At 52.4% G+C, this 27254-nt stretch overlaps 2 protein-coding genes across 5 annotated transcripts in view; both read right to left on the reverse strand.

The window, feature by feature from the left end:
- Nucleotides 1-27254, reverse strand: part of LOC122460470 — a 172629-nt gene that overhangs the window by 105820 nt on the left and 39555 nt on the right. The window lies entirely within an intron of this gene.
- LOC119856432 (zinc finger protein 239-like) lies at nucleotides 9730-25292 on the reverse strand. 4 transcript variants are annotated; one of them, XM_043515419.1, is made up of 3 exons: nucleotides 25219-25292; nucleotides 13481-13594; nucleotides 9730-12953 (listed from the first exon to the last, which is right to left on the reverse strand). In XM_043515419.1, the coding sequence occupies exon 3, from the start codon at nucleotides 12834-12836 to the stop codon at nucleotides 11670-11672; it is 1167 nt and encodes a 388-aa protein (XP_043371354.1). In that variant the 5' UTR covers nucleotides 12837-12953; nucleotides 13481-13594; nucleotides 25219-25292; the 3' UTR covers nucleotides 9730-11669. The 4 variants fall into 4 exon arrangements, with proteins under 4 accessions (XP_043371354.1, XP_038259875.1, XP_038259876.1 ...); XM_038403947.2 differs by having other exon boundaries at nucleotides 9730-12956; nucleotides 25219-25289; XM_038403948.2 differs by lacking the exon at nucleotides 13481-13594 and having other exon boundaries at nucleotides 25219-25279.

Genomic DNA, 27254 nt, shown 5'->3' on the forward strand with positions numbered 1-27254 from the left:
ACTTTTTTAATCAATTGGTGTTATTTATTTTTTTAAATGTCCAACTCTACTAAATACAAGTCAGTCTGGAATATTTCCATCAATATGTAACATTCCCCAAGCATCAATTCCTAATAAAATCAAAGGTTTCAGAGTAGCAGCCGTGTTAGTCTGTATTCGCAAAAAGAAAAGGAGTACTTGTGGCACCTTAGAGACTAACAAATTTATTAGAGCATAAGCTTTCGTGAGCTACGAAAACTACTAAACTACTATATGCCACAAGGGGCCACAACAATGGTTCCCGTAACCCACCCAGCAATATTGTTAATCTATCCAACTATACTCTTAGCCCAGCGGAAGAATCTGTCCTATCTCGGGGCCTCTCCTTTTGCCCCTCCACCCCCACGAACATGATACAGTTCTGTGGTGACCTAGAATCCTATTTTCGACGTCTCAGACTCAAGGAATATTTCCAACACACCTCTGACAAACATATTAACCCACAGAGACCTTCCTGCCAACACTACAAAAAGAAGGATTCTAGGTGGACTCCTCCTGAAGGTCGAAACAGCAGCCTGGATTTCTACATAGGCTGCTTCCGCCGATGTGCACGAGCTGAAATTGTGGAAAAGCAGCATCGCTTACCCCATAACCTCAGCCATGCAGAACACAGTGCCATCCACAGCCTCAGAAACAACTCTGACATCATAATCAAAAAGGCTGACAAAGGAGGTGCTGTCGTCATCATGAATAGGTCAGAGTATGAACAAGAGGCTACTAGGCAGCTCTCCAACACCACTTTCTACAAGCCATTACCCTCTGATCCCACTGAGAGTTACCAAAAGAAACTACAGCATTTGCTCAAGAAACTCCCTGAAAAAGCACAAGAACAAATCCGCACAGACACACCCCTGGAGCCAGGACCTGGGGTATTCTATCTGCTACCCAAGATCCATAAACCTGGAAATCCTGGACGCCCCATCATCTCAGGCATTGGCACCCTGACAGCAGGATTGTCTGGCTATGTACACTACCTCCTCAGGCCCTTCGTTACCAGCACTCCCAGCTATCTTCGAGACACCACCGATTTCCTGAGGAAACTACAGTCCATTGGTGATCTTCCTAAAAACACCATCCTAGCCACTATGGATGTAGAAGCCTCTACACCAACATTCCACACAAAGATGGACTACAAGCCGTCAGGAACAGTATCCCCGATACTGTCACGGCTAACCTGGTGGCTGAACTTTGTGACTTTGTCCTGACCCATAACTATTTCACATTTGGTGACAATGTATACCTTCAAATCAGCGGCACTGCGATGGGTACCCGCATGGCCCCACAGTATGCCAACATTTTTATGGCTGACTTAGAACAACGCTTCCTCAGCTCTCGTTCCCTAATGCCCCTACTCTACTTGCGCTACATTGATGACATCTTCATCATCTGGACCCATGGAAAAGAAGCTCTTGAGGAATTCCACCATGATTTCAACAATTTCCATCCCACCATCAACCTCAGCCTGGACCAGTCCACACAAGAGATCCACTTCCTGGACACTACGGTGCTAATAAGCGATGGTCACATAAACACCACCCTATATCGGAAACCTACTGACCGCTATTCCTACCTACATGCCTCTAGCTTTCATCCAGATCATACCACTCGATCCATTGTCTACAGCCAAGCGCTACGATATAACCGTATTTGCTCCAACCCCTCAGATAGAGACAAACGCCTACAAGATCTCTATCATGCATTCCTACAACTACAGTACCCACCTGCTGAAGTGAAGAAACAGATTGACAGAGCCAGAAGAGTACCCAGAAGTCACCTACTACAGGACAGGCCCAACAAAGAAAACAACAGAACGCCACTAGCCATCACCTTCAGCCCCCAACTAAAACCTCTCCAACGCATCATCAAGGATCTACAACCTATCCTGAAGGACGAGCCATCGCTCTCTCAGATCTTGGGAGACAGACCAGTCCTTGCTTACAGACAGCCCCCCAATCTGAAGCAAATACTCACCAGCAACCACACACCACACAACAGAACCACTAACCCAGGAACCTATCCTTGCAACAAAGCCCGTTGCCAACTCTGTCCACATATCTATTCGGGGGATACCATCATAGGGCCTAATCACATCAGCCACACTATCAGAGGCTCGTTCACCTGCGCATCTACCAATGTGATATATGCCATCATGTGCCAGCAATGCCCCTCTGCCATGTACATTGGCCAAACTGGACAGTCTCTACGTAAAAGAATGAATGGACACAAATCAGACGTCAAGAATTATAACATTCAAAAACCAGTTGGAGAACACTTCAATCTCTCTGGTCACTCGATCACAGACCTAAGAGTGGCTATACTTCAACAAAAAAGCTTCAAAAACAGACTCCAACGAGAGACTGCTGAATTGGAATTAATTTGCAAACTGGATACAATTAACTTAGGCTTGAATAGAGACTGGGAATGGATGAGTCATTACACAAAGAAAAACTATTTCCCCATGGTATTTCTCCCTCCCACCCCACCCCCCACTGTTCCTCTGATATTCTTGTTAACTGCTGGAATTAGCCTACCTTGCTTGTCACCATGAAAGGTTTTCCTCCTTCCCCCCCCTGCTGCTGGTGATGGCTTATCTTAAGTGATCACTCTCCTTACAGTGTGTATGATAAACCCATTGTTTAATGTTCTCTGTGTGTGTGTATATAAATCTCTCCTCTGTTTTTTCCACCAAATGCATCCGATGAAGTGAGCTGTAGCTCACGAAAGCTTATGCTCTAATAAATTTGTTAGTCTCTAAGGTGCCACAAGTACTCCTTTTCTTTTTAATAAAATCAAAACTGCAACATATTTCATCATTTCTTTGCTTACAGCACATTCATTTCCCGCCCTTCCACCTTGGTAGATTCACTGTACCTTCACGCCCCTATTTCCTTTACTGTTTTGGGGTGTTACACGGTGGCATCTTCTCTGCCTGTTCCACATGTTCCAGAAAATCTCTCCCCATCCACCACCCACCCATCAGCGCAGATCTCCCCAAAGCACCTGGCACAGAGCTGTCAATCTGCAGCTACCCAATGTATAGTCCAAAGCTGCTGTCTCCTCTCCAGTGAAAGGTTCCTACGCCAGGGAAGCAGAGGGTAAGGTGGGTCTCTCAGAACCACAGGAGGAACCACAAACACCTGAGTGTCCACACTCGCCTTGGGAGCAAAGGTTCCCATTTTCATTGCAGAAATCAAAGCAGAAGCACCTGTCACCACCGACCTGTCCAGCCCAGCCCACATGAATACTGGTGACCTTGCCAGGGCGACCAACTAGGCCTTGCTGCACCATGAAGAAATAGCCCAGGCCTTTGATAAGCTGTAAGACCTGGTGCAGGGGGAAAGGATTAGGCACGAGTCCCACAGTTCCACTCAGGAACATCAAACATGCAAAGCCATCAGGAACTTCCTGTGCATGGCCAAGCTTCACACCCCAGCCCAGCAGCACCCCCTCTAGAGCAGCACACGTGTCCCCAGCCATTGAGCCAGCTGCACTACACTGGGTAGCTACACGCCTGTGCCTGTCGAATGTGGGGAGCTCCTGGATGGCGATGGCCACAGGCAGGGCCATCCTTAGGGAAAACACCATCCTGGGCAAACCTGTATTTTGGCACCCCCATCGCAGATGCATTCCAAGGCTCCCCTCCTCCCCCCCAGCCCACACTGCCTCTACCCCCACCCATTGCCCCCAACTCCCTTCCATGACCTCGCACTCCAGGCCCACCCTGCTTCTTGCCTCTTAACCACATCACCCACCCAGAGGGCCGGTCTTGCCCCGCAGTGACCACGTCTGGATGCCATGGTGATGGGCGCCATAAGAAATCCCAGAGCAGTCACTTTGACTCCCCCAGCCAGTGCCAAAGGGACCCCTCATCTGGTCACTGAACAGGACAACCAAGACGATGGAGCAGGCGGTCTGCCGTGCTTTGACAGGGTAAGCGGGCTCTGGGGCAGGGGTCCCTCTCCTGCACCTCCCAACCTCTCCCACTCAGCCCAGCATCCAGCTCCTCTGCCAGAGCCCAGAGGATCGGCAGCCCAAGGGGAGGCACGGTGACAGGAGGGCTCCAGAGGGCTGTGGTGGCAGGGGTGCACGGTGACCTGAGAGCTCCAGAAAGCGGGGGAAGGAACCAGACATGGCTGGATAGACTCACACTGGTGTGTGGACACTGGAAGGGGGCAGTGCCATGCGGGCTCCAGAAGGGCAGATTTCTCCCACCCCAATACTGAGCCTCTCCAATGTTCAAGTGCCCCTTCCCAGGCCCAGAGCAGGGGGTTATTGAGGGAGGGGGAAGTTAAAATGCTCCAGTGCAGTGGAGGTAGCTAGGGTGGGTGGTGATGGTGGAAGATTGGCTCCCGAAATATCCCCAATCCCCTGCACTAGCACATCCCTTTGGACTGAGTAAGAAAAAGGGGGAGCCCCTGAGAGCTGGGGAGAATGGCAGCAGGGGACTGAGAACTGGGAGGCTTGGGGACCTTTAGAGTCAGAGTGTGGGGAGCCTCCTGGGAGCTGTGTTGACATGAAGGGGGGCTAGGAGCTCTGGGCATAGGGAGGGCTCCTGGAAGGTGCGTGAACTGGGAGCACAGGGAAAGAGTCCCCTGGGAGCTGGGGGGGGGGTTGGGGTTGGCGGCTAGATGCTGGGGGACTGGATTGGGATCCCCTAACACTTCCTTGGCTCTCTGCCCTGCAGTTTTAATTCCCAGTCCCTTCCCTTCCCCCCGCACCCTGGAAGAGTCTGGCAACTTCCAGCTCCCATTGGCTGGCCACATTCATCTTCCATTAGGTCCATGGAACAGCAGGGCTGGGACAATCTGGGGTGGTGGCAGGAGGGGAAGGGGAGTGTGGTGGGTTCACTTGTAGAGCCCCCCTTGGGATTGTCACTTGATGTGCTGAGATACCATGGAGCCTAACCCTTCTGCCAGAATGGGCAACCCTTAACTCTGCCTTGCTGATCCAGATCCTGCAGTCCTCCTCCAGCACAGACCCACAGATAGGGCCACACCCTCTGCAGAATACAAACACTGGGATTCACTGAGCCCTGGGGCAGCTCAGTTAATGGGGTCTTGCCCCAGCACCCAGTGCACAGCCTTCCTGGGCGCCTGAACCCCAGATAAACTCGTCTCACCCTGTATAAGTTGTACGCAATGTGAGTTCATATTATTCGCCGTCTTTCTCCTTGTAAAGAGAAATATGCACAGACTGTTCTCCCCCCAGGGAACAATTACTTACAGTGGGTTTATTAATGAACAAAAGTGATTGTATTAAGTACAAAAGGTAGGATTTCAGTGATTGTAAGAGATAACAGAACAAAGTAAGTTACTAAGTAAAATAAAACATACGCAAGGCTAAGCTTAATACACTAAGAAACTGGTTACATGTCATATCTCACCCTCAAAGATGTTCCAATAAGTTTTTTTCCCCACAGACTAGACTCATTTCTAGTCCAGGCCCAATCCTTCCCCCTGTTTAGTTTATGTTAGTTCCAGCAGACATCCTGGATGGTGAGCAGGGGCTTTCTCCTGACTGGTCACAGCTTCTCTCCTGTTTCACCCCCTTATATAGATCTGGCAAAAGGCGGGAATCCTTTATTTCAGCTTGACCCTCCCAGCTCCTTATGGAAAAGTACCTGGTTTAAGATGTTTCAGAGTAGCAGCCGTGTTAGTCTGTATTCTCAAAAAGAAAAGGAGTACTTGTGGCACCTTAGAGACTAACAAATTTATTAGAGCATAAGCTTTCGTGAGCTACAGCTCACTTCATCGGATGTGAAGTGAGCTGTAGCTCACGAAAGCTTATGCTCTAATAAATTTGTTAGTCTCTAAGGTGCCACAAGTACTCCTTTTCTTTTTGGTTTAAGATGGATTCCAGTATCAGGTGACATGGTCATATGTCCCTGTGAGACCCCAGTCTCCATACTTTATGGGCTAGCCCACACATCCGCAGGAAGACTTACAGGAAAACAAAACCATTCACAACTAGTTCTAGTTAAATGGAGCCATCCAGATCCTGAAATACCATTAATGGCCCTCCCTTCTTATGACTACATTAGTAATACAAGTTTATACCTCATATTTCTAACTTCAGACATAGAAATGACACATACATACAAAAAGGATGAACACATTCAGTTGATAACTTTTTCAACTATATGTTACAAGAGGCAGTTTGCATAGAGCATATTCCAATTATGTCATACTCATATTCAAAAGCATATTTCCATAAAGAACATGGAGTGCAACATCACAGGGAGACCCGGCTCGCAGTGGCAGAGTGGAGGGGCAGAACTTGGAGCCAGGCTGGGAAAGACACCCTGTGTGATGGGGAACAGGGGGCTCTGCTCAGGAGCAGGGAAGTAGACGCTCTTGCCACGCCAGGCTGCACCCCGCAGGCAGCCTCTGCACCACCGTGCCCCCTGGCTATAGCACTCTAGGCAGGGGCCCACATTGCCCTGCCCTAAGACTGGCCCTGGCCCCATGCTTCTTGGTGCCGAGGGGAACTCTCATGTCAGGACTCCACCCCTGCAGCTCTGGGGTGAGCGCTGCACAGGTCTCTAGGAACCTACGCTTCAACCTCCCCACGTTCTGTTCCCACTGCCGTTCCTCCCAGCTCTGCAGCACTCTCCTGCCCCACCAGCCCATGCGAGTTGGCCAAGGCCAGACATGGCACTCCACCCAGGGAAGCCACTCCAGGAAAATGTCATGCAGAGGTAACTGCCAAATTTCCTCCTCCTCCAGCCATACATGCAGGGCATCACTGCGGGTGTCTCCCAACCCGTCCAAAGCTGTCTGGCTATGTGACGGCCATGACATGTGGAGCATCCTGTTTGTATCAATGACTGTGGGGATCACACCACTCAGTGGTGTTTCCTTCATAGTGCCTGGCAGCAACCTAAGTTCCCTCTAAGGCATGCGGCTGTGCAGCAGGCTATCAAGGCTGTGCAGGTGGGGAAAGGTGCCTCTCCCTTGGCGCCGTGCTGCTGAACGAGAGGGCTGGAGGAACTCCTCACTCCCCACTGCAGCCTGTACCCCCTCATCCCTGGCCCCACCCCAGAGCCTGCATCCCTAGGAGGAGCCCTCGCTCCCCGCACCCCAACCCTCTGCCCCAATCCTGAGGCCCCTCCTGCACACAAACCCCTCATCCCTGACCCCACCCCAGAGCCTACATCCCAGCAGGAGCCCTTGATCCCCGCACCCCAACCCTCTGCCCCAATCCTGAGGCCCCTCCTGCACCCCAAACTCCTCAGCCCTGACCTCACCCCAGAGAACGCACCCCCAGCTGGAGCTCTCACCCCCAACATTCCAACCCTCTGCCCCAGCCCTGAGCTCCCTCCCATACTCTGAACACCTCGGCCCCACCCCTACCACACATCACCTCCTTATTGGTGCACATAACAAAATTTATTCCGCATATGGATATAAAAAATTAAAGGGAACATTGCATCTAGCTAAATCATCTAGCTAAACTGGTGGTTCTCAACCTATTTACCGTTGTGGGCCGCAATGCAGCTTTCTCTGTGTTATGTGGGCTGCATCTACACAACATCTATACTACCTGAATGTCCCTGAGGATGCCACATGAGCCACAGCTGTGTGCTGATTGGGCTGTAAGTGGCCCACGGGTTCAGAACCACTGAGCTAAACCTTCTCGATCTGTGAATTCATGGTACCTACAGGGAATAAACAGCAAAGCCCTGCTAGACTCTGTAATTTAAAAGACACACGTCAAGAGACTTTCCTGAATTCCCATCTCACCCCATGAGGGCCCATTCTGACATTCTTCTCTTTTGCAGCTGAATGAATCTGAGAATCTCAGACCCATGTTATTCCTCCTCCTTCACAGCAGGAAAGTCACAAATAAACCATCATCCCAAGGACACTGCATTTCAAGCCTCATGGAGACCATTACTGCTCTTGAATGTATCCATTTTATTAAATAACGTAGTAGAAATGAAGTAGAAATGAAAAGTTGGACCCTCTCCCTATGGTGGAAGATAGGGATAGGGTCCAGAGTGACCTAGACAAATTGGAGGATTTGGTCAAAAGAAAGCTGATGAGGTTCAACAAGTGCAGAATCCTGTACTTAGGATGGAAGAATCCCATGCACTGCTACAGGCTGGGGGCCAATTGGCTAAGCAGCAGTTCTGCACAAAGGGACCTGGGGATTACAGTGAACGAGAAACTGGAATTGAGTCAACAATGTGCCCTTGTTGCCACGAAGGCTACCAGCATATTGGGCTGCATTAGTAAAAGCATTGCCAGCAGGTCAAGGGAAGTGATTATACCTTTCTATTCGGCACTGGTGAGGCCACACCTGGAGTACTGTGTCCAGTTTTGGTCCGTCCCCTCCCCCTCACTATAGAAAGGATTTGGACAAATTGGAGAGAGTCCAACGGAGGGCAATGAAAATTATTAGGGGGCTGGGGCACATGATTTATGAAGAGAGGATGAGGGATCTGGGCTTATTTAGTCTGCAGAGGAGAAGAATGAGGGAGGATTTGATAGCTGCCTTCAACTACCTGAAGAGGATGTGAAGTGAGGTGGTGAAGCACTGGAGTGGGTTCCCTAGGGAGGTGGTGGAATCTCCATCCTTGGAGGTGTTTAAGGCCTGGCTTGACAAAGCCCTGGCTGGGATGATTTAGTTGGGCTTGGCCTGCTTCGAGCAGGGGGTTGGAGTCTAAGTTCCCTTCAGCCACGTGCTCGCACACCAGCTATAAAGGGCCATGCAGCAGGGACCTGGAAAGAGGTAGGTGGGAGGGGAGCCAGTTGGGGATGAAGGGCTGCCCCAGGCCTCTCTCCTGGCCCCAGAACTTGCTGCTGCCAGCGGGGAGAGAGAGGCCCCCTCCACCAGAGCTCCCTCTTGCCAGCGCCCAGCAGGAGAGAGAGGCCCCTTCCCCCCAGAGCATCATGCTGCAGGTGGGGAGAGGGCTTAGGGGAGTCCTCTGGCCTGAGCCCCAACACAGCCTGTCTGCACCCAGGGCCAGATTAACTCTTCTGGGGTCCCAGAGTTATTAGATTTTGTGGGCCCCCTAGGCTCCAGGGTATGATGAAAAATACAGGGTTCAGAGTGCAGGAGGGGGCAGCAGATGGTGAGGGTGCTGACTGGGGGTGCGGGCTCTGGGATACGGCTGGCGATGAGGGGTTTTGAATGCAGGAGGGGGTTCAGGGCAGGAGGTTGGGGTGGGGTTATTAACACTTAGGAAACTAAAAAACCGAACAAGTAGAAAACATCCACTTTGACAATTTAAGACCATAAAATGGAAGAGAAGAACTAGCAATATGTAAATAAGAAATTTGATTTAATTTTTAAAAAAAAACCCTAAATTTAAATGTCATAATTTAAATAAAAATTTTAAAGTTGTGATTTTTATCCACCCTAAGAAGAGGAGCTCCCAAAGGGTGCTGATGAAAATGTGGACAGGTAGGAGAAACACCAAAACAAAACCAAGAACTGTTCTTTTCCTTGCGTTTTCAAACGAGAAAGCGACATCACTTAAGACAACCGAATTAAGAGAAAATTACTCTTCCCTTTTGTTGAAAGCAACCTGAGCGGAAAGAGTGGGTGAAAGACAGACTGCAAGGGATAGAGAAGTTGGGAAAGTGAATGGTAAAGGCCAACTGGTCCCAATACAACAGTCTCTTTGATCCTATATAAAACGTATAAATTTTCAGTTCACGTACACTTGTGCTTTAATGCAATTTCTATACAAATAGGGTCTGAAAGCAAGACAATTTAACTCATATTCTGAAACTGGGGCTGAATAGTTTATAGTTTGTGGTAAATCTCATCTGGCTGGTGTAGTTATATAATTTTTGTTACAGCCAGAGCCTTCACCTCACACCAACCCTCTGCCCCAGCCCTGAGCCCCCCTCCTGCACCCTAAATCCCTCATCCCCAGCCCTATCCCAGAGCCCTGACTCCCAGCCAGAGCCCTCACCCCCACACTCCAACCCTCTGTCCTAGCCTGGAGTCCCCTCCCACACACCAAATAAACCCCTCAGCCCCACCCCATTAATTTTGAAAAGTGCACCCATAGGTGCCGTCTCCATGGGCGCTCCGGGGCTGGAGCACCAACGGGGAAAAATTGGTGGGTGTGGAGCACCCACCGGCAGCTCCCCAACCTTTCCCACCACAGCTCACCTCCGCCTCCTCCCCTGAGAGGGCCGCCGCATCCTGCTTCTCCCCACACCCTCCCAACGCTTGCGCCGGGAAACAGCTGTTTCGCGACGCAAGTGCTGGGAGGGAGGAGGAGGAATGCGGTGCGCTTGGGGAAGAGGCAGGGCCAGGCAGGGATTTGGGGAGGGATCCAATGGGGCAGGGAGGGGGCGGAGCGCGTGAGCACCCACCGGTGCCAGCGAAAGTTGGCGCCTGTATGTGCACCCATATGGAGGTGATCTGTCACACATCACCTCCATGTTGGTGTCACAAAACAAGATTCATTCCGCACATGAGTGAGGAAAATTAGAGGGAACACTGGAACTTGGACTAGATACCTCCTAAGGTCTCTTCAGCCCTAATCCTCGATGAGTCTGTGATGCTAAATTACAGAGAATAAGACTGTAGCTGCATGGCAGCAGAATTCTGTTCTGTGTGGATGCTTACACCAGGCTCATCCCTACAGCATGTGAGCACCTTTCAGTAGTGCAGTAAGCAACCTTCTGTCATATGTTCATTCTCTCATCATTTCCTGGGGGAGAAGTTGTGCAGTGAAGAGTTCTGTTATGGTAGCTTTTGTTTGTGGCAGTAAGTATATGTGCGGATATATATTTATACTACAGAAGGCAAAGTCAAAGAAATGTGGCTTACATCGGGAGCAGAAAGTGGTCAGGTTGGTGATGGTCTTTAGCTCCTGGGGGAGTTCATTCCACTTTCCGAGTCTTTCCATCAAGGCAGTTTTGTCTCTGCACAAATAAACTTTACCTTTATTTTGGACAGTTTCAATGTCTTAGAGTTGCAAAGTTGCCATCTACGGTCTTCTTCACAGAGCTTTAGGAAGCGTTTTAAATAACCCGAGCCCAGGCCATGGAGCACCTGGAAGATAAGGACCAAGATCTTGCACACAATTTGATATTTGGTGGGCAGGCCATGCAGGGAGTGGAGGACAGGCGTGATATGCTCACAGGAGTTTGTGTTGCAGAGAAGATGCACTGCAGCATTCTGTACTAGCTCCCCCGGCACCGATGGTTTCATAGCCAGGCAGATCACATTGCTGCAGCCCTGCTGAGGAGTGACAAAGCTGTAAGTAACTGGATTTTTATCTGCCAGGAAGGAACAGCATCTTCTAGCCAAGGGGAGATGATAGAGACCATTACTTGCAGATCCTGCTATATGAGAGCTTAGTGTCAATGAGAAATCCAACCTGCTCCTAGACTATGGCCTGAACTGACAAATTGTGAGGAATTAACTTAAATGCAGGAGTTGATCAGAGGATATTCAAAGCGTCTTGAAAAATCATAATCAAATCCCATCACAATGTGGGAACTTTATCCCAGCCTCTTGCTCTATCCAACTCTGTTCCAGGAGTGTGATTTTATTCTCTGCTTTATCACCATTGCATATCCCCATTACATAGCCACTCCAGCCTCGCCCGACGCTCCGAGGTTCACGAGAATTGGCAAAGACGTTATTCACTTGGCCCTTCTCTAGTCAGGGCACTTCAAAGGTTTCTTGCCTGTATGGATTCTCTGATGTTTAGAAAGGTGTGAGCTACACCGGTATGTTTTCTCACATGTCAGGCATTTATAGGGTTTCTCACCTGTGTGTGTTCTCTGATGTATATTAAGGTCTGGGCACCTTCTGAAGCTTTTCCCACAATCACAGCATTTGAAGGGTTTCTCTCCTGTGTGTATCTTCCGATGCCCATTAAAGGTCGTGATGTTACTGAAGCTTTTCCCGCACTCAGGACATTTATAAGGTTTCTCTCCAGTGTGTTTTCTCTGATGTGTGGTAAAAGCTGAACCGTATCGGAAGCTTTTCCCACAGGTCAGACATGTATAGGGTTTTTCTCCTGTATGGATTCTCTGGTGTTGATTTAAAAGTGATCTATCACTGAAGCTTTTCCCACAGGTCAGGCATTTATAGGGCTTTTCTCCTGTGTGGATTCTCAGGTGTCTAACAAGTTGTGAGGGCTGAACAAAGCTGATCCCACACTTGGGGCATGTATACGGCTTCTCTCCTGTGTGGATTCTCTGATGGATAACGAGTCCAGCAGTGTCAGAGAAGTGTTTCCCACACTCAGGGCATCCATAGGGTCTCTCTCCCGTGTGCATTCTCTGATGTGAAACAAGGTGGTACCCCTCTCTGAAGCTTTTCCCACACTCAGTGCATTTGAAGGGCTTCTCTCCTGTATGCGTCTTCCGATGCCTGTAAAAGTTTCCATTGCCACTGAATGTTTTTTGACAATCAGGACATTTATAAGGTTTCTCTCCAGTGTGTTTTCTCTGATGTGTAGCAAGGACTGAACTGTATCGGAAGCTTTTCCCACAGATCAGACACGTATAGGGTGTTTCTCCAGTGTGGATTCTCTGATGGTTAATGAGCGTAGTACTCTGAGAGAAGCTTTTCCCGCACTCAGCACATCTATAGGGTTTTTTCCCCATGAGGATTGTCTGTGGAGTAATATGGGCTGAACTCTCAGGGAAGCTTTTCCCAGAGTCACCAAACATATTGGGTCTCTCTCCAGTGGGGATTGTCAACTGAGAAGTTTCTTTGATTTTTCCAACCCCTCTGCTCCGGTGAGCTGGTTCACCCTGTCTCGGCCCTGGCTCTTTTCCCTGTTGCCTGGACTGAGTCTTACAAGTTTTTTCCATCCCTGGTCACTGGGAAACATTCACCTTGGATCTTCCCAATCCGTCCTGTGTGGTTCCACCTGCTCAGGACTCCCAGCTGAGGGTTCTCTTCCTCGGTCTCCCTCACCATCCCATCACCTGCTGGGACAGAGAGAGAATCCGGTTTGGAGTCACCCACTGAGATGCAGAAAAAAGGGGACATCACAAAGGGAAGTAGGGAAGGAGAAACAAACCAAACAACTGCCCCCAAATCCTTTCCCAGAGGAGAGAAAGAAGGGAACCAATTCTGCCACCTCATTCCCATCTGAATATGGAGGAGAGTGTTTGTTTCTACATAAGTTTCAGAGTAGCAGCCATGTCAGTCTGTATTCGCATTAAAAAAAAAAAGAGCACTTGTGGCACCTTAGAGACTAACATTTATTTGAGCATAAGCTTTCGTGAGCTACAGCTCACTTCATCGGATGCATTTTCCACTGAATGCATCCGATAAAGTGAGCTGTAGCTCACAAAAGCTTATGCTCAAATAAATTTGTTAGTCTCTAAGGTGCCACAAGTACTCTTTTTTTTTGTTTCTACATAGGCACACAGGACTGGTGAAAACTAAGGAGTGGCATTTGTCATGAGAATGTAAAATGGTTTCTGAGCCACTTTTGCCAATTCCTTACTTCTGTGGGCATCTGTCAGTATCTCTGTTTCCTCCTCTCCCTGGAGATTGGAGACCAACAGCTCCTCCCTTCACTCCAGCCAGGAGATCACGGTCAGGTCTGGAAATTGAACTCCTACTTGGGGTCAAGCAAACAAATGAGCAATATCAAGTTAGGGCCCAACATTCAGTTATCTCAATAAGTGGCGTGAGTTTCAAAAATGCTGAGCCTGCAACAATGGGGTTTGGTTCCAAGTGTCCAGAGCTATCAATAACCAGGCCACTTATTCCGCTGCCTCAATATGGATTTAGGAATGTACTTTTAGAGTCCTGTAATTAAAGTTCCAGGCCTTAGTCATTTGATTATAGAACAGACTCTGCCCCTGTCACCAGGAATAAATCTGAGAGACATTTTTGAACTGGCCAGAAACAGTGATTTAATAAAGTCAATGAAACCGCTCAGATGGCTAAAGAAAGGAAGTGTGGAAGTGTTTGGCAAAATCAGATCCTAAGTCAACAAACAAAACTTATCAAATGGAAGAAGAAATCAGTGTGTGCGCAGAATGGAATTATTCAACCCTCAGAAAACACACACATCACAGGTCATTTTTAACCAGAGCTGAGAGGCAAGCATGTCTGACCTAGGAATTCTCTCTGCGTCAAATGTGAAGTTACCAGCCTAAATCCTTCTGCTACCGAATTAGTTCAAAAGTTGATAACACTTTTTCACTCTGGACAGAGACTTTCTACCCTGTAGATGAACATAGGCACTGCCAGGCTGGCTCAGATGCAAGGTCAGTCTGGTAATTTCAGCACTTTATAAAGAACTGAAAAGAATGAAATTGTGCAGCCAAAGAACAGAATCAAAGGAGCCACTTTGGGGGACCCCCCCCAGCCCTGTCCCCAGGGCAGCGCATCCCTCCAGCAGCACGGGCACCAGGCAGAGACAGGAACTGGCTTTTCCTCTCCCTGCCCCTCCTCTTCTCCCCACAAGGGCCACTGCCCCAGGGTGGAGGTTGCAGGAATGGGGCTGGGCAAGGCTGGGAACCGGGAACCCCCACCACCACCCCTAATTGCTCCTGCTGCCCCTGGCTCCCTCCTGCCCCTTCTGGCTGGGAGACTCGGGCCCTGGCCCAGCCTGGGGTAGTGGCTCTCCCGGGGCTGGCTTGGCTCCTGCAGGTGCTGGGGGGCAGAGCCCAGGGCTGGCTCTAGGATTTTTGCTGCCCCAAGCAAAAAAAATTGTTGGCCACCCCTGCTTTTTTTTCATGCCCCCCTGCCCCCCCTCCACCTCAACTCCACCCCTTCCCAACCCCTTCCCCAAATCCCCAGCCCTGCCTCCTCCTCCGGGGGTGCCGCATTCCACGCCCCATTGCTTCCTGCGGCTCCTCCCACCACAACCCCCCACCCTAGCTCACCTCCGCACTGCCTGCTCCCCTGAACACGCCACCGCTCCGCTTCTCCCTGCTCCCTTTCAGGCGAGGGAGCGCGGGGGGGGGGAGCGCAGGAAGTAATGGGGGGTCGTGCAGAGGAACTGCTTCCCGCCCCAACTCACCTCCACTCCACCACCACTGCCTCCCCTGAGCGCGTCGCTGCTCGGCTTCTCCTCCCTCCCTCCCAGGCTTAACAGCTGTTTGGCGCAAGCCTGGAAGGGAGGTGGGAGAAGCAGAGTGGCAGCAGCGCGCTCAGGGGAGCAGGCGGAGGCACATTTCGAGGGGTGGCATGGCCGGCGCCAAAATGCCGCCCCTAGAAATGTGCCGCCCCAAGCACCTGCTTGTTTTGCTGGTGCCTAGACCTGGCCCTGCTTGCTGGTGTAGACGTAGATGACCTGATCGTCTACGTACCCAACAGGGCTGTACCAGGGCAGCCCCGGGCCAGGCTCCAACAGCATCATGTGGAATGCGCGCCTAGAGTGCAGGTCTGGCGGGAAAGATTGGGGGCAGGGAGGTCAGACCCAACCAGACCCTGCCAGGGAGCCCCTGGCAATACACACAAGGTGGCACCAGCCCTCAGGAGCACTCTTGTGGGAGGGAGACCTGGGAAAGGGCTCACAGATCAGCCTGACCAGGGAGAAAGAGGGGATGGGGTAGGAGGAGAAGGGGGGCAAGGTTGGAGGGGGGGCATGAGGGAGAGAGGGGAGGGGGGGCTGGAGCTTGTGAGGAGTAGGGGAGCAGACAGGGAGAGTGTACTGTGGGCACAGGGGGGCTGAAGGGCAGTGTGAAGAAGGAAAGGGGGCCCAGAAGGAGGGGCAGGGCTGGAGGGGGGTATGAGGAGCAGGAGAGGGAGGGTGGAGCAGGAGAAGGGCTGGGGCTGTAGGAGATGCAGGAGCTGAAGCAGGGGATACAAGGGGAGGGCAGGGAGTGTGTGTCCAAGCTGCAGGTGGGAGCCAGGGCCTGCGCCGTGCAATTTATGATAATTTATTAAGAACATAAGAACGGCTATAGTGGATCAGACCAAAGGTCCATCTAGCCCAGTCTCCTGTCTTCCAATATTGGCCTATGCCAGGTGCCCCAGAAGGAATGAACAGAACAGGCAATCATCAAGTGATCATCCCGTCATCCACTCCCAACTTCTGGCAAACAGAGGCTAGGGACACCATCCCTGCCCATCCTCACTAATAGCCATTGATTGACCTGTCCTCCATGAACTTATCTAGTTCTTTTTTGACCCCTGGGATACTCTTGGCCTTCACAACATCCTCTGACAAGGAGTTCCACAGATTGACTGTGTATTGTGTGAAGAAATACTTCCTTTTATTTGTTTTAAACCTGGTGCCTATTAATTTCATTGGGTGACCCCTAGTTCTTGTGTTATGTTAAGGGGGTAAATAACACTTCCTTATTCACTTTCTCCACAACCATCATGACTTTATAGACCTCAATCAGAGCCCCCTTAGTCGTCTCTCTTCCAAGCTTAAAAGTTCCAGTCTTATTAATCTCTCCTCCTATGGAAGCTGTTCTATACCCCGTATCAGGTTTCAGAGTAGCAGCCGTGTTAGTCTGTATTCGCAAAAAGAAAAGCAGTACTTGTGGCACCTTAGAGACTAACAAATTTATTAGAGCATCAGATGCATCCGATGAAGTGAGCTGTAGCTCACGAAAGCTTATGCTCTAATAAATTTGTTAGTCTCTAAGGTGCCACAAGTACTGCTTTTCTTTATACCCCATATCATGTTTGATGCTCTTTTCAGTACCTTTTCCAGTTTCAATAGATATTTTTCTGATGGGGTGATCACATCTGCACAGTGTATCCACGATGTGGGCATCCCATGGATTTATACAGAGGCAATATGATATTTTCTTATTATCTATCCCTTTCCTAATGATTCCCAACATTCTGTTTGCTTTTGTGACTGCCGCTGCACATTTAATGGATGTTTTTAGAGAACTATCCACAATGATTCCAAGATCTCTTTCTTGAGTGGTACCAGCTAATTTATATCCCATCATTTGATATGTATAGTTGGAATTATGTTTTCCAATGTGCATTACTTTGCATTTATCCATACTGATTTTCACCTGCCATTTTGTTGCTCAGTCACCAAGTTTTGTGAGATCCCTTTGTAACCCTTTGCAGTCTGCTTTGGACTTAGGTGCAGCCGCAGCATGAATAAGTTATGTGCCCTGTATGGACCAGGCCCCCTCTTGTGCCAGTCACTGCACTGGCCCTTCCTCCACGGAGCTCACAAGCTGATCACCCATCCCTACAGTCGGGTTCACCCCACAGATCCACAGGCAGAATCAGGGCCAAAGCAGGGGGTGGGGAAGGTCAATAACTCCCAGAAAAATGGCCTGGTGCTGCAGTGACTGAACCCCTGATCCCTTCACTTCAATGAGCGTCCCACTGACGTCAGACACTGCTCAGGGGAATTATACTCTGCCTCTCTGATCCCCACAACTGGCTCTCCCTTCCAGCCTCACACACTCATCCTTGGTAACTTCAGCTTCCAAGGCGATGGCCTATCTCCTCACCCTCCCCTTTGCATTCACCCAGCAGCCCTGGGTCAGCTCTCCCACTCTCCAAAAGGGCCATACACTGGACTTGGGTTCACCGGGCCCTGCTCTCTGAGCTCTCCAGTGCTGATTCCCCTTCTCCAGCTATCACCAAGTCTCTCTCAGCATCACTCATCAGCCACATCTCCCCATATTTTATAATGAATATTGTGTGTGCCTCAGTTTCCCCTAGAGCTGCATGGTTAACAGGGTGGGGGAAAGGATTAATTGCTCGGCAAAGATCCAGGTGTGACTGATGCCTCATTATGTGGGGTGTGGGTCCAATTCTGATGGGGAGTCCCAGAAGACAACTGCCCAGACATTTGGCACCTAGCAACTAATGACCATGGATGACCCATCCTCTGCAGGAAGCCAGCCAGCTGTGACCAGCTGGAAAACAAAGAGCTGAGGACGAGGCCAGATGACAATGTTTGGCAGGAAAAAGAACAAAAGACTACAGAGGGGCCCCTGGGGGCTAAGTGTGGGCTGTTGGAGGGAGAAGAAGCTTCTGGATTGGGACAAAAGAGAAAGTTTGGGTTCTGGAGGGATCCAGATAGACTTTGCTGTAACTTTCCATTCTCTAATGGAAAGCCTGTTGAGAGTCTTTACGTTAAGTTTAGAGGAGAGAGCAACAAGGGCGATGTCGTGGTGGGCGTGTGCTATAGACCAGTGGTTCTCAAAGCCGGTCCGCCACTTGTTCAGAGAAAGCCCCTGGCAGGCCGGGCTGGACCAGTTTGTTTACCTGCCGTGTCCGCAGATTCGGCCAATCGCAGCTCCCACTGGCCGCAGTTCATTGCTCCAGGCCAATGGGGGCTGCGGGAAGCGGCGCGGGCAGAGGGATGCGCTGGCCGCCCTTCCCGCAGCCCTGGAGGATGAGGTAGACAACTAACAAGTTTCCAGATCACAGGCCCTGGTTCTAATGGGGGACTTCAATCACCCTGACATCTGCTGGGAGAGCAATACAGCGGTGCACAGACAATCCAGGAAGTTTCTGGAGAGTGTTGATGACAACTTCCTGGTGCAAGTGCTGGAGGAACCAACTAGGGGCCGTTCTCCTCTTGACCTGCTCACAAACTGGGAAGAATTGGTAGGGGAAGTAGAAGTGGGTGGCAACCTGGGCATGAAATGGTTGAGTTCAGGAACCTGACAAAAGAAAGAAAGGAAAGCAGCAAAATACGGACCCTGGACTTGAGAAAAGCAGAATTTGACGTCCTCAGGAAACTGATGGGCAGGATCCCCTGAGAGGCTAATATGAGGGGGAAAGGAGTCCAAGAGAGCTAGCTGGCCGTTTGTTCTTATTGAGGGCACAAGAACAAACCATCCTGATGTACAAAAACAATAGCAAATATGGCAGGTGACCAGCTTGGCTTAAGAGTGAAAATCTTTGGTGAGTTTAAATACAAAAAGGAAGCTTACAAGAAGTGGAAACTTGGACAGATCACTAGAGAGGAGTATAACAATACTTTCAAGCATGCAGGGATGTAATCAGGAAGGCCAAAGTACAATTGGAGTTGCAGCTAGCAGGGGATATGAAGGGTAACAAGAAGGGTTTCTTCAGGTATGTTAGCAACAAGAAGGTGGTCAGGGACTGTGTGGGACCCTTACTGAATGGGGAAGGCAACCTAGTGTCAGATGATGAGGAAAAAGCTGGAGTACTCAATGCTTTTTCTGCCTCGGTCTTCACAGACAAGGTCAGCTCCCAGACTGCTGCACTGGGCAGTACAGTATGGGGAAGAGGTGGGCAGCAGTCAGTGGTGAAAGAACAGGTTAAGGACTATTTAGAAAAGCTGGACATGCTCAAGTCCATGAGGCGAATCGAATGCATCCGAGGGTGCTGAGAGAGTTGGCTGATTATCTTTGAAAACTCATGGCGATCGGGGGAGATGCCAGACGATTGGAAAAAGGTAAATATAGTGCCCATCTTTAAAAAAGCGAAGAAAAAGCATATGGGGAACTACAGACCGGTCAGCCTCACTTCAGTCCCAGCAAAATCATGGAGCAAGTCCTCAAGGACTCCAGTTTGAAGCACTTGGAGAAGAGGAAGGTGATCAGGAACAGACAACATGGATTGATCAAGGGCAAGTCATGCCTGACCAACCTGATTGCCTTCTATGATGAGATAGATGGCTCTGTGGATATGGGGAAAGCGGTGGATGTGATCTGTCTTGACTTTAGCAAAGCTTTTGATATGGTCTCCCACGGTATTCTTGCCAGCAAGTTTAAAAAGTATGGATTGGAAGAATGGGCTATAAGGTGCGTAGAAAGCTGGCTAGATTGTCGGGCTCAATGGGTAGTGATCAACTGCTCAATGTCTAGCTGGCAGCTGGTATTAAGCAGAGTGCCCCAGGGGTCAGTTTTATTCAACATCTTTATCAACAATCTGGATGATGGGATGACCTGTACCCTCAGAAAGTTCGCGGACGACACTAAGCTAGGGAGAGGTAGATATGCTGGAGGGTAGGGATAGGGTCCAGAGTGACCTAGGCACATTGGAGGATTGGGCCAAAAGAAATCTGATGAGGTTCAACAAGGACAAGTGCAGAGTCCTGCACTTAGGAAGGAAGAATCCCATGCACCACTAGAAGCTGGGGATCGACTGGCTAAGCAGCAGTTCTGCAGAAGAGGACCTGGGGATTACAGTGGACGAGACGCTGGATATAAGTCAACAGTGTGCCCCTGTTGCCAAGAAGGCTACCAGCATATTGGGTTGCATTAGTAGGAGCACTGCCAGTAGATCGAGGGAAGAGATTATTCCCCTCTATTCGGCACTGGTAAGACTACATCTGGAGTATTGTGGCCAGTTTCCCTCCCCCCCCCCACTGCAGAAAGGATGTGGACAAACTGCAAAGAGTCCAGTGGAGAGCAATGAAAATGATTAGGGGGCTCGGGCACATGACTTATGAGGAGAGGCCAAGAGAATTGGGCTTATTTAGTGTGCAGAGGAGAAGAGTAAGGGAGGATTTGATAGCGGCTTTCAAATACTGGAAGGGGTGTTCCAAAAAGGATGGAGCTCAGCTGTTCTCAGTGGTGGCAGATGAAAGAACAAGGAGCAATGGTCTCAAGTTGCAGTGGTGGGAGGTCTAGACTGGATATTAGGAAACACTATTTAACTAGGAGGGTGGTGAGGCACTGAAACGGGTCACCTAGGGAGGTGGTGGAATCTACATCCTTAGAGGTTTTTAACGCCCGGCTTGACAAAGCCCTGGCTGGGATGATTTAGTTGGGGTTGGTCCTGCTTTGAGTAGAGGGTTGGATTAGATGACCTCCTGAGGTCTCTTCCAACTCTAATCTTCTATGATTCTGTGACTCCATAGGGTCAGACTGCACTGGGGCCTAACCCTGTTTAGGTCAAACCAAGCCTATTACTGAGGTGACACAAGGGCACCAATGACAGGTTTCAGAGTAGCAGCCGTGTTAGTCTGTATTTGCAAAAAGAAAAGGAGTACTTGTGGCACCTTAGAGACTAACAAATTTATTAGAGCATAAGCTTTCGTGAGCTACAGCTCACTTCATCGGATGCATTTGGTGGAAAATACAGTGGGGAGATTTATATACACACACAGAGAACATGAAACAATGGGTTTATCATACACACTGTAAGGAGAGTGATCACTTAAGATGAGCCATCACCAGCAGCGGGGGGGGGGGGGGGGGGGGGGGAGGAAAACCTTTCATGGTGACAAGCAGGTAGGCCATTTCCAGCAGTTAACAAGAACATCAGAGGAACAGTGGGGGGTGGGGTGGGGGGGAGAAATACCATGGGGAAATAGTTTTACTTTGTGTAATGACTCATCCATTCCCAGTCTCTATTCAAGCCTAAATTAATTGTATCCAGTTTGCAAATTAATTCCAATTCAGCAGTCTCTCGTTGGAGTCTGTTTTTGAAGTTTTTTTGTTGAAGGATAGCCACTCTCAGGTCTGTAATCGAGTGACCGGAGAGATTGAAGTGTTCTCCGACTGGTTTTTGAATGTTATAATTCTTGACGTCTGATTTGTGTCCATTTATTCTTTTATGTAGAGACTGTCCAGTTTGGCCAATGTACATGGCAGAGGGACATTGCTGGCACATGATGGCATATATCACATTGGTAGATGTGCAGTGAACGAGCCTCTGATAGTGTGGCTGATGTGATTAGGCCCTATGATGGTGTCCCCTGAATAGATATGTGGACAGAGTTGGCAACGGGCTTTGTTGCAAGGATAGGATCCTGGGTTAGTGGTTCTGTTGTGTGGTGTGTGGTTGCTGGTGAGTATTTGCTTCAGGTTGGGGGGCTGTCTGTAAGCAAGGACTGACCTGTCTCCCAAGATCTGTGAGAGTGATGGGTCTTCCTTCAGGATAGGTTGTAGATCCTTGATGATGCGTTGGGGAGGTTTTAGTTGGGGGCTGAAGGTGATGGCTAGTGGCGTTCTGTTATTTTCTTTGTTGGGCCTGTCCTGTAGTAGGTGACTTCTGGGTACTCTTCTGGCTCTCTCAATCTATTTCTTCACTTCAGCAGGTGGGTATTGTAGTTGTAGGAATGCATGATACAGATCTTGTAGGTGTTTGTCTCTGTCTGAGGGGTTGGAGCAAATGCGGTTATATCGTAGAGCTTGGCTGTAGACAATGGATCGTGTGGTGTGATCTGGATGAAAGCTAGAGGCATGTAGGTAGGAACAGCGGTCAGTAGATTTCTGATATAGGGTGGTGTTTATGTGACCATCGCGTATTAGCACCGTAGTGTCCAGGAAGTGGATCTCTTGTGTGGACTGGTCCAGGCTGAGGTTGATGGTGGGATGGAAATAGTTGAAATCATGGTGGAATTCCTCAAGGGCTTCTTTTCTGTGGGTCCAGATGATGAAGATGTCATCAATGTAGAGCAAGTAGAGTAGGGGCATTAGGGGACGAGAGCTGAGGAAGCGTTGTTCTAAGTCAGCCATAAAAATGTTGGCATACTGTGGAGCCATGCGGTACCCATCGCAGTGCCGCTGATTTGAAGGTATACATTGTCCCCAAATGTGAAATAGTTATGGGTGAGGAAAAAGTCACAAAATTCAGCCATCAGGTTAGCCGTGACATTATCAGGGATACTGTTCCTGACGGCTTATAGTCCATCTTTGTGTGGAGTGTTGGTGTAGAGGCTTCTACATCCATAGTGGCTAGGATGGTGTTTTTAGGAAGATCACCAATGGACTGTAGTTTCCTCAGGAAGTCAGTGGTGTCTCGAAGATAGCTGGGAGTGCTGGTAACGTAGGGCCTGAGGAGGGAGTCTACATAGCCAGACAATCCTGCTGTCAGGGTGCCAATGCCTGAAATGATGGGGCGTCCAGGATTTCCAGGTTTATGGATCTTGGGTAGCAGATAGAATACCCCAGGTCGAGGTTCCAGGGGTGCGTCTGTGCAGATTTGTTCTTGTGCTTTTTCAGGGAGTTTCTTGAGCAAATGCTGTAGTTTCTTTTGGTAACCCTCAGTGGGATCAGAGGGTAATGGCTTGTAGAAAGTGGTGGTGGAGAGCTGCCTAGTATCCTCTTGTTCATATTCGGACCTATTCATGATGACGACAGCACCTCCTTTGTCAGCCTTTTTGATTATGATGTCAGAGTTGTTTGTGAGGCTGTGGATGGCATTGTGTTCTGCATGGCTGAGGTTATGGGGCAAGGGTCTGAGCTGCTGCTTCATAGGGAACAAGGAAGATTCAAGTCCATGCCTGGAAAAGAAGGATGTGCCTTCTCCTCTCCTCACGCCACCCCACCCTGTTGGGATCCAGAAACTTTTTATACGGCAGCTACAGGACATCCTAACAGCACAAACGCAGCAGCTGTTCTGTGCTCTGCAACAGGACCTCAGACCTGATTAATGCACAGATCCAGGGACTCCAAACTCTCCCCGCCTTGCGGCGCCAACACACAGCCAGAGACAGAGCGGGGGTTAACATCTCCTCCCTAGGATAACACCTCTGAAGATTTATTTGAGCATAAGCTTTCGTGAGCTACAGCTCACTTAATTGGATGCTATAGCTCATGAAAGCTTATGCTCAAATAAATTTGTTAGTCTCTAAGGTGCCACAAGTACTCCTTTTCTTTTTGAGGATACAGACTAACATGGCTGCTACTCTGAAACCTCTAAAAATGTGCTTCCACTACAGATATGACCCATTGCCATTGCTGACTGTGGGTGTGACTAGACTGGTGCTCACACAAGTTAGTCAAGGACAAGCCATACTCAGGAGTTTCAGGCACTGGGGTTAAACCCAGCGTGAAGAACGGTCTGGGAGCCATTAAAGGTCAGAGAGATCCAAGAAGCCTTTTTCCTTCATTTCACCCTGGTCTATCTGGGGGGCTAATTTACTCCCTCCACTAACCCTGAGCCTGATCTCTGCACATAGGAATCGTGTCTGAAACCCCCACCCTGCCTGGAAACGCTGGCAATGACCCAGCCTGGGCAGAGCCTGGCACCGGGGATTCCCTGCAGCCTGGGAGCCTCACAGGGCTGCGACGGGCTTGTCAGCGTGTGCAGCACCTATGGGTGCTGGTCCTAGCGGTGCCGCACCCCCTGGCTCGGGGCGGTTGGTGTTAGATGCCGGGGTCACAGTTCGGGTCGGGGCTCTCAGCCCCCCACTGCACATTGTCCCCACGGCCCCCAGGCAGCGCCTGGCACAAGGGGGCCAGGACCCCCCCGGTCACTATAGCAACGTCACTGTTGGTGTCAGTGACCGCTCAGTGCCGGCAGGAGAGCGCGGGCGGGGACGGGGGTGTCTCCCGACACCTCTGAACGCAGAGCCCAGAACTGCCCCCCCCGGCACCTCCCGGCCTGGCTGCCCCCCAGCTCCCCGTACCCCCCCCGGCCCGGCTGCCGCCCCCCGACACCCAGCTCGCCGTACCCCCCCCGGCCCGGCTGCCGCCCCCCGACACCCAGCTCCCCCCCGCCCGGCTTCCCCCCCCCGACACCCAGTTCCCCGTACCCCCCCCGGCCCGGCTGCCACCCCCCGACACCCAGCTCCCCGTACCCCCCCCGGCCCGGCTTCCCCCCCCCGACACCCAGCTCCCCGTACCCCCCCCGGCCCAGCTGCCGCCCCCCGACACCCAGCTCCCCCCCGCCCGGCTTCCCCCCCCCGACACCCAGTTCCCCGTACCCCCCCCGGCCCGGCTTCCCCCCCCCGACACCCAGCTCCCCGTACCCCCCCCCGGCCCAGCTGCCCCCCCGACACCCAGCTCCCCCCTCCCCGCACCGCCCGGCCTGGCCGCCCCCCCCCGACACCCAGCTCCCCGTACCCCCCCCGCCCGGCTTCCCCCCCCCGACACCCAGCTCCCCGTACCCCCCCCGGCCCGGCTGCCCCCCCCCGACACCCAGCTCCCCGTACCCCCCCCGCCCGGCTGCCCCCCCCCGACACCCAGCTCCCCGTACCCCCCCCCGCCCGGCTGCCCCCCCCCCGACACCCAGCTCCCCGTACGCCCCCCGCCCGGCTTCCCCCCCCGACACCCAGCTCCCCGTACCCCCCCGCCCGGCTTCCCCCCCCGACACCCAGCACCCCGTACCCCCCCGCCCGGCTGCCCCCCCCGACACCCAGCTCCCCGTACCCCCCCGCCCGGCTTCCCCCCCCGACACCCAGCTCACCGTACCCCCCCGGCCCGGCTGCCCCCCCCGACACCCAGCTCCCCGTACCCCCCCCCGCCCGGCTGCCCCCCCCCCCGACACCCAGCTCCCCGTACGCCCCCCGCCCGGCTGCCCCCCCCCGACACCCACCTCCCCCCCCGCAGCGCCCGGCCGGCCCGGGGGTCTCCCCCCGACACTCACGGGAGCAGCCCCCGTGCAGAGCCGCAGCCCCCAGCAGCAGCAGGCGCAGCGCCAGGGCCATCGCCAGCAGCGCCGCAGGGCTCGGCCCCGCGGCAGGGATTGGCTGGAGGGAGGGAACATCCCGCCAATAGCGACGCACAGGCCCGCTCTCCGTCACCGGTCGCTGGGCAGAACGCGGCGGGGCAGGACAGTCTGAGCGGGGGCGCGGCCGGGGCTGCAGCGCCTGGGGCAGCGATTCGCTCCGCCCGGCCCGGCCCGGCCCGGCCCCGCCTCCACGGAGCCCGCGGGTCCCTGTGCGCTGAGGCTGCCGGTCCCCGCCCGGGGCTGGAGCTGGGGCGGTCGGCGTGAGGGGGGGTCACAGCTCGGGCCGGGCCGGGCGCTCCCAGCCCCCCATTGTCCCCGCCGCCCCCGCCACCGTGAGCTCCTCTCGTCCGACCCCCGCAGCCCCCGGCCGAAGACTCCCCCGCGGCGCCTTCCGGGGCCGGACCCGGGACTTGAACCCCTGTGTGGATGGAATGAATTAAACCCTCCGCCGCGCTCCCTGTGCGGGCAGTGACCCCAGTAACCCCGGCCCCGCCACAGCGCCCCTGCCCCGTCTGCGGCCGGGGAGAGAGCCCCAAGAGAGGCCAGTGACTTGCCATGGAAGCCGCAAATATAGGGAGAGAACCCCCCGATCTACCCACTAGAGCCCACTTCTCTCCCGGAGCAAGGCAGAGAACCCAGGAGTCCTGGCTCCAGCCCCGATCTACCCACTAGTCCCCCACTTCTCTCCCGGAGCAAGGCAGAGAACCCAGGAGTCCTGGCTCCAGCCCCCGATCTACCCACTAGAGCCCACTTCTCTCCCGGAGCAAGGCAGAGAACCCAGGAGTCCTGGCTCCAGCCCCCGATCTACCCACTAGACCCCACTTCTCTCCCGGAGCAAGGCAGAGAACCCAGGAGTCCTGGCTCCAGCCCCCGATCTACCCACTAGACCCCACTTCTCTCCCGGAGCAAGGCAGAGAACCCAGGAGTCCTGGCTCCAGCCCCCGATCTACCCACTAGAGCCCACTTCTCTCCCGGAGCAAGGCAGAGAACCCAGGAGTCCTGGCTCCAGCCCCCCGATCTACCCACTAGAGCCCACTTCTCTCCCGGAGCAAGGCAGAGAACCCAGGAGTCCTGGCTCCAGCCCCCGATCTACCCACTAGACCCCACTTCTCTCCCGGAGCAAGGGAGAGAACCCAGGAGTCCTGGCTCCAGCCCCCGATCTACCCACTAGACCCCACTTCTCTCCCGGAGCAAGGGAGAGAACCCAGGAGTCCTGGCTCCAGCCCCCGATCTACCCACTAGACCCCACTTCTCTCCCGGAGCAAGGCAGAGAACCCAGGAGTCCTGGCTCCAGCCCCCGATCTACCCACTAGACCCCACTTCTCTCCCGGAGCAAGGGAGAGAACCCAGGAGTCCTGGCTCCAGCCCCCGATCTACCCACTAGACCCCACTTCTCTCCCGGAGCAAGGCAGAGAACCCAGGAGTCCTGGCTCCAGCCCCCGATCTACCCACTAGACCCCACTTCTCTCCCGGAGCAAGGGAGAGAACCCAGGAGTCCTGGCTCCAGCCCCCGATCTACCCACTAGAGCCCACTTCTCTCCCGGAGCAAGGCAGAGAACCCAGGAGTCCTGGCTCCAGCCCCCGATCTACCCACTAGACCCCACTTCTCTCCCGGAGCAAGGGAGAGAACCCAGGAGTCCTGGCTCCAGCCCCCAATCTACCCACTAGACCCCACTTCTCTCCCGGAGCAAGGCAGAGAACCCAGGAGTCCTGGCTCCAGCCCCCGATCTACCCACTAGAGCCCACTTCTCTCCCGGAGCAAGGCAGAGAACCCAGGAGTCCTGGCTCCAGCCCCCGATCTACCCACTAGAGCCCACTTCTCTCCCGGAGCAAGGGAGAGAACCCAGGAGTCCTGGCTCCAGCCCCCGATCTACCCACTAGACCCCACTTCTCTCCCGGAGCAAGGCAGAGAACCCAGGAGTCCTGGCTCCAGCCCCCGATCTACCCACTAG

Source organism: Dermochelys coriacea, chromosome 5 (genome assembly GCF_009764565.3).
Source record: "Dermochelys coriacea isolate rDerCor1 chromosome 5, rDerCor1.pri.v4, whole genome shotgun sequence".
Lineage (NCBI taxonomy): Eukaryota > Metazoa > Chordata > Testudines > Dermochelyidae > Dermochelys > Dermochelys coriacea.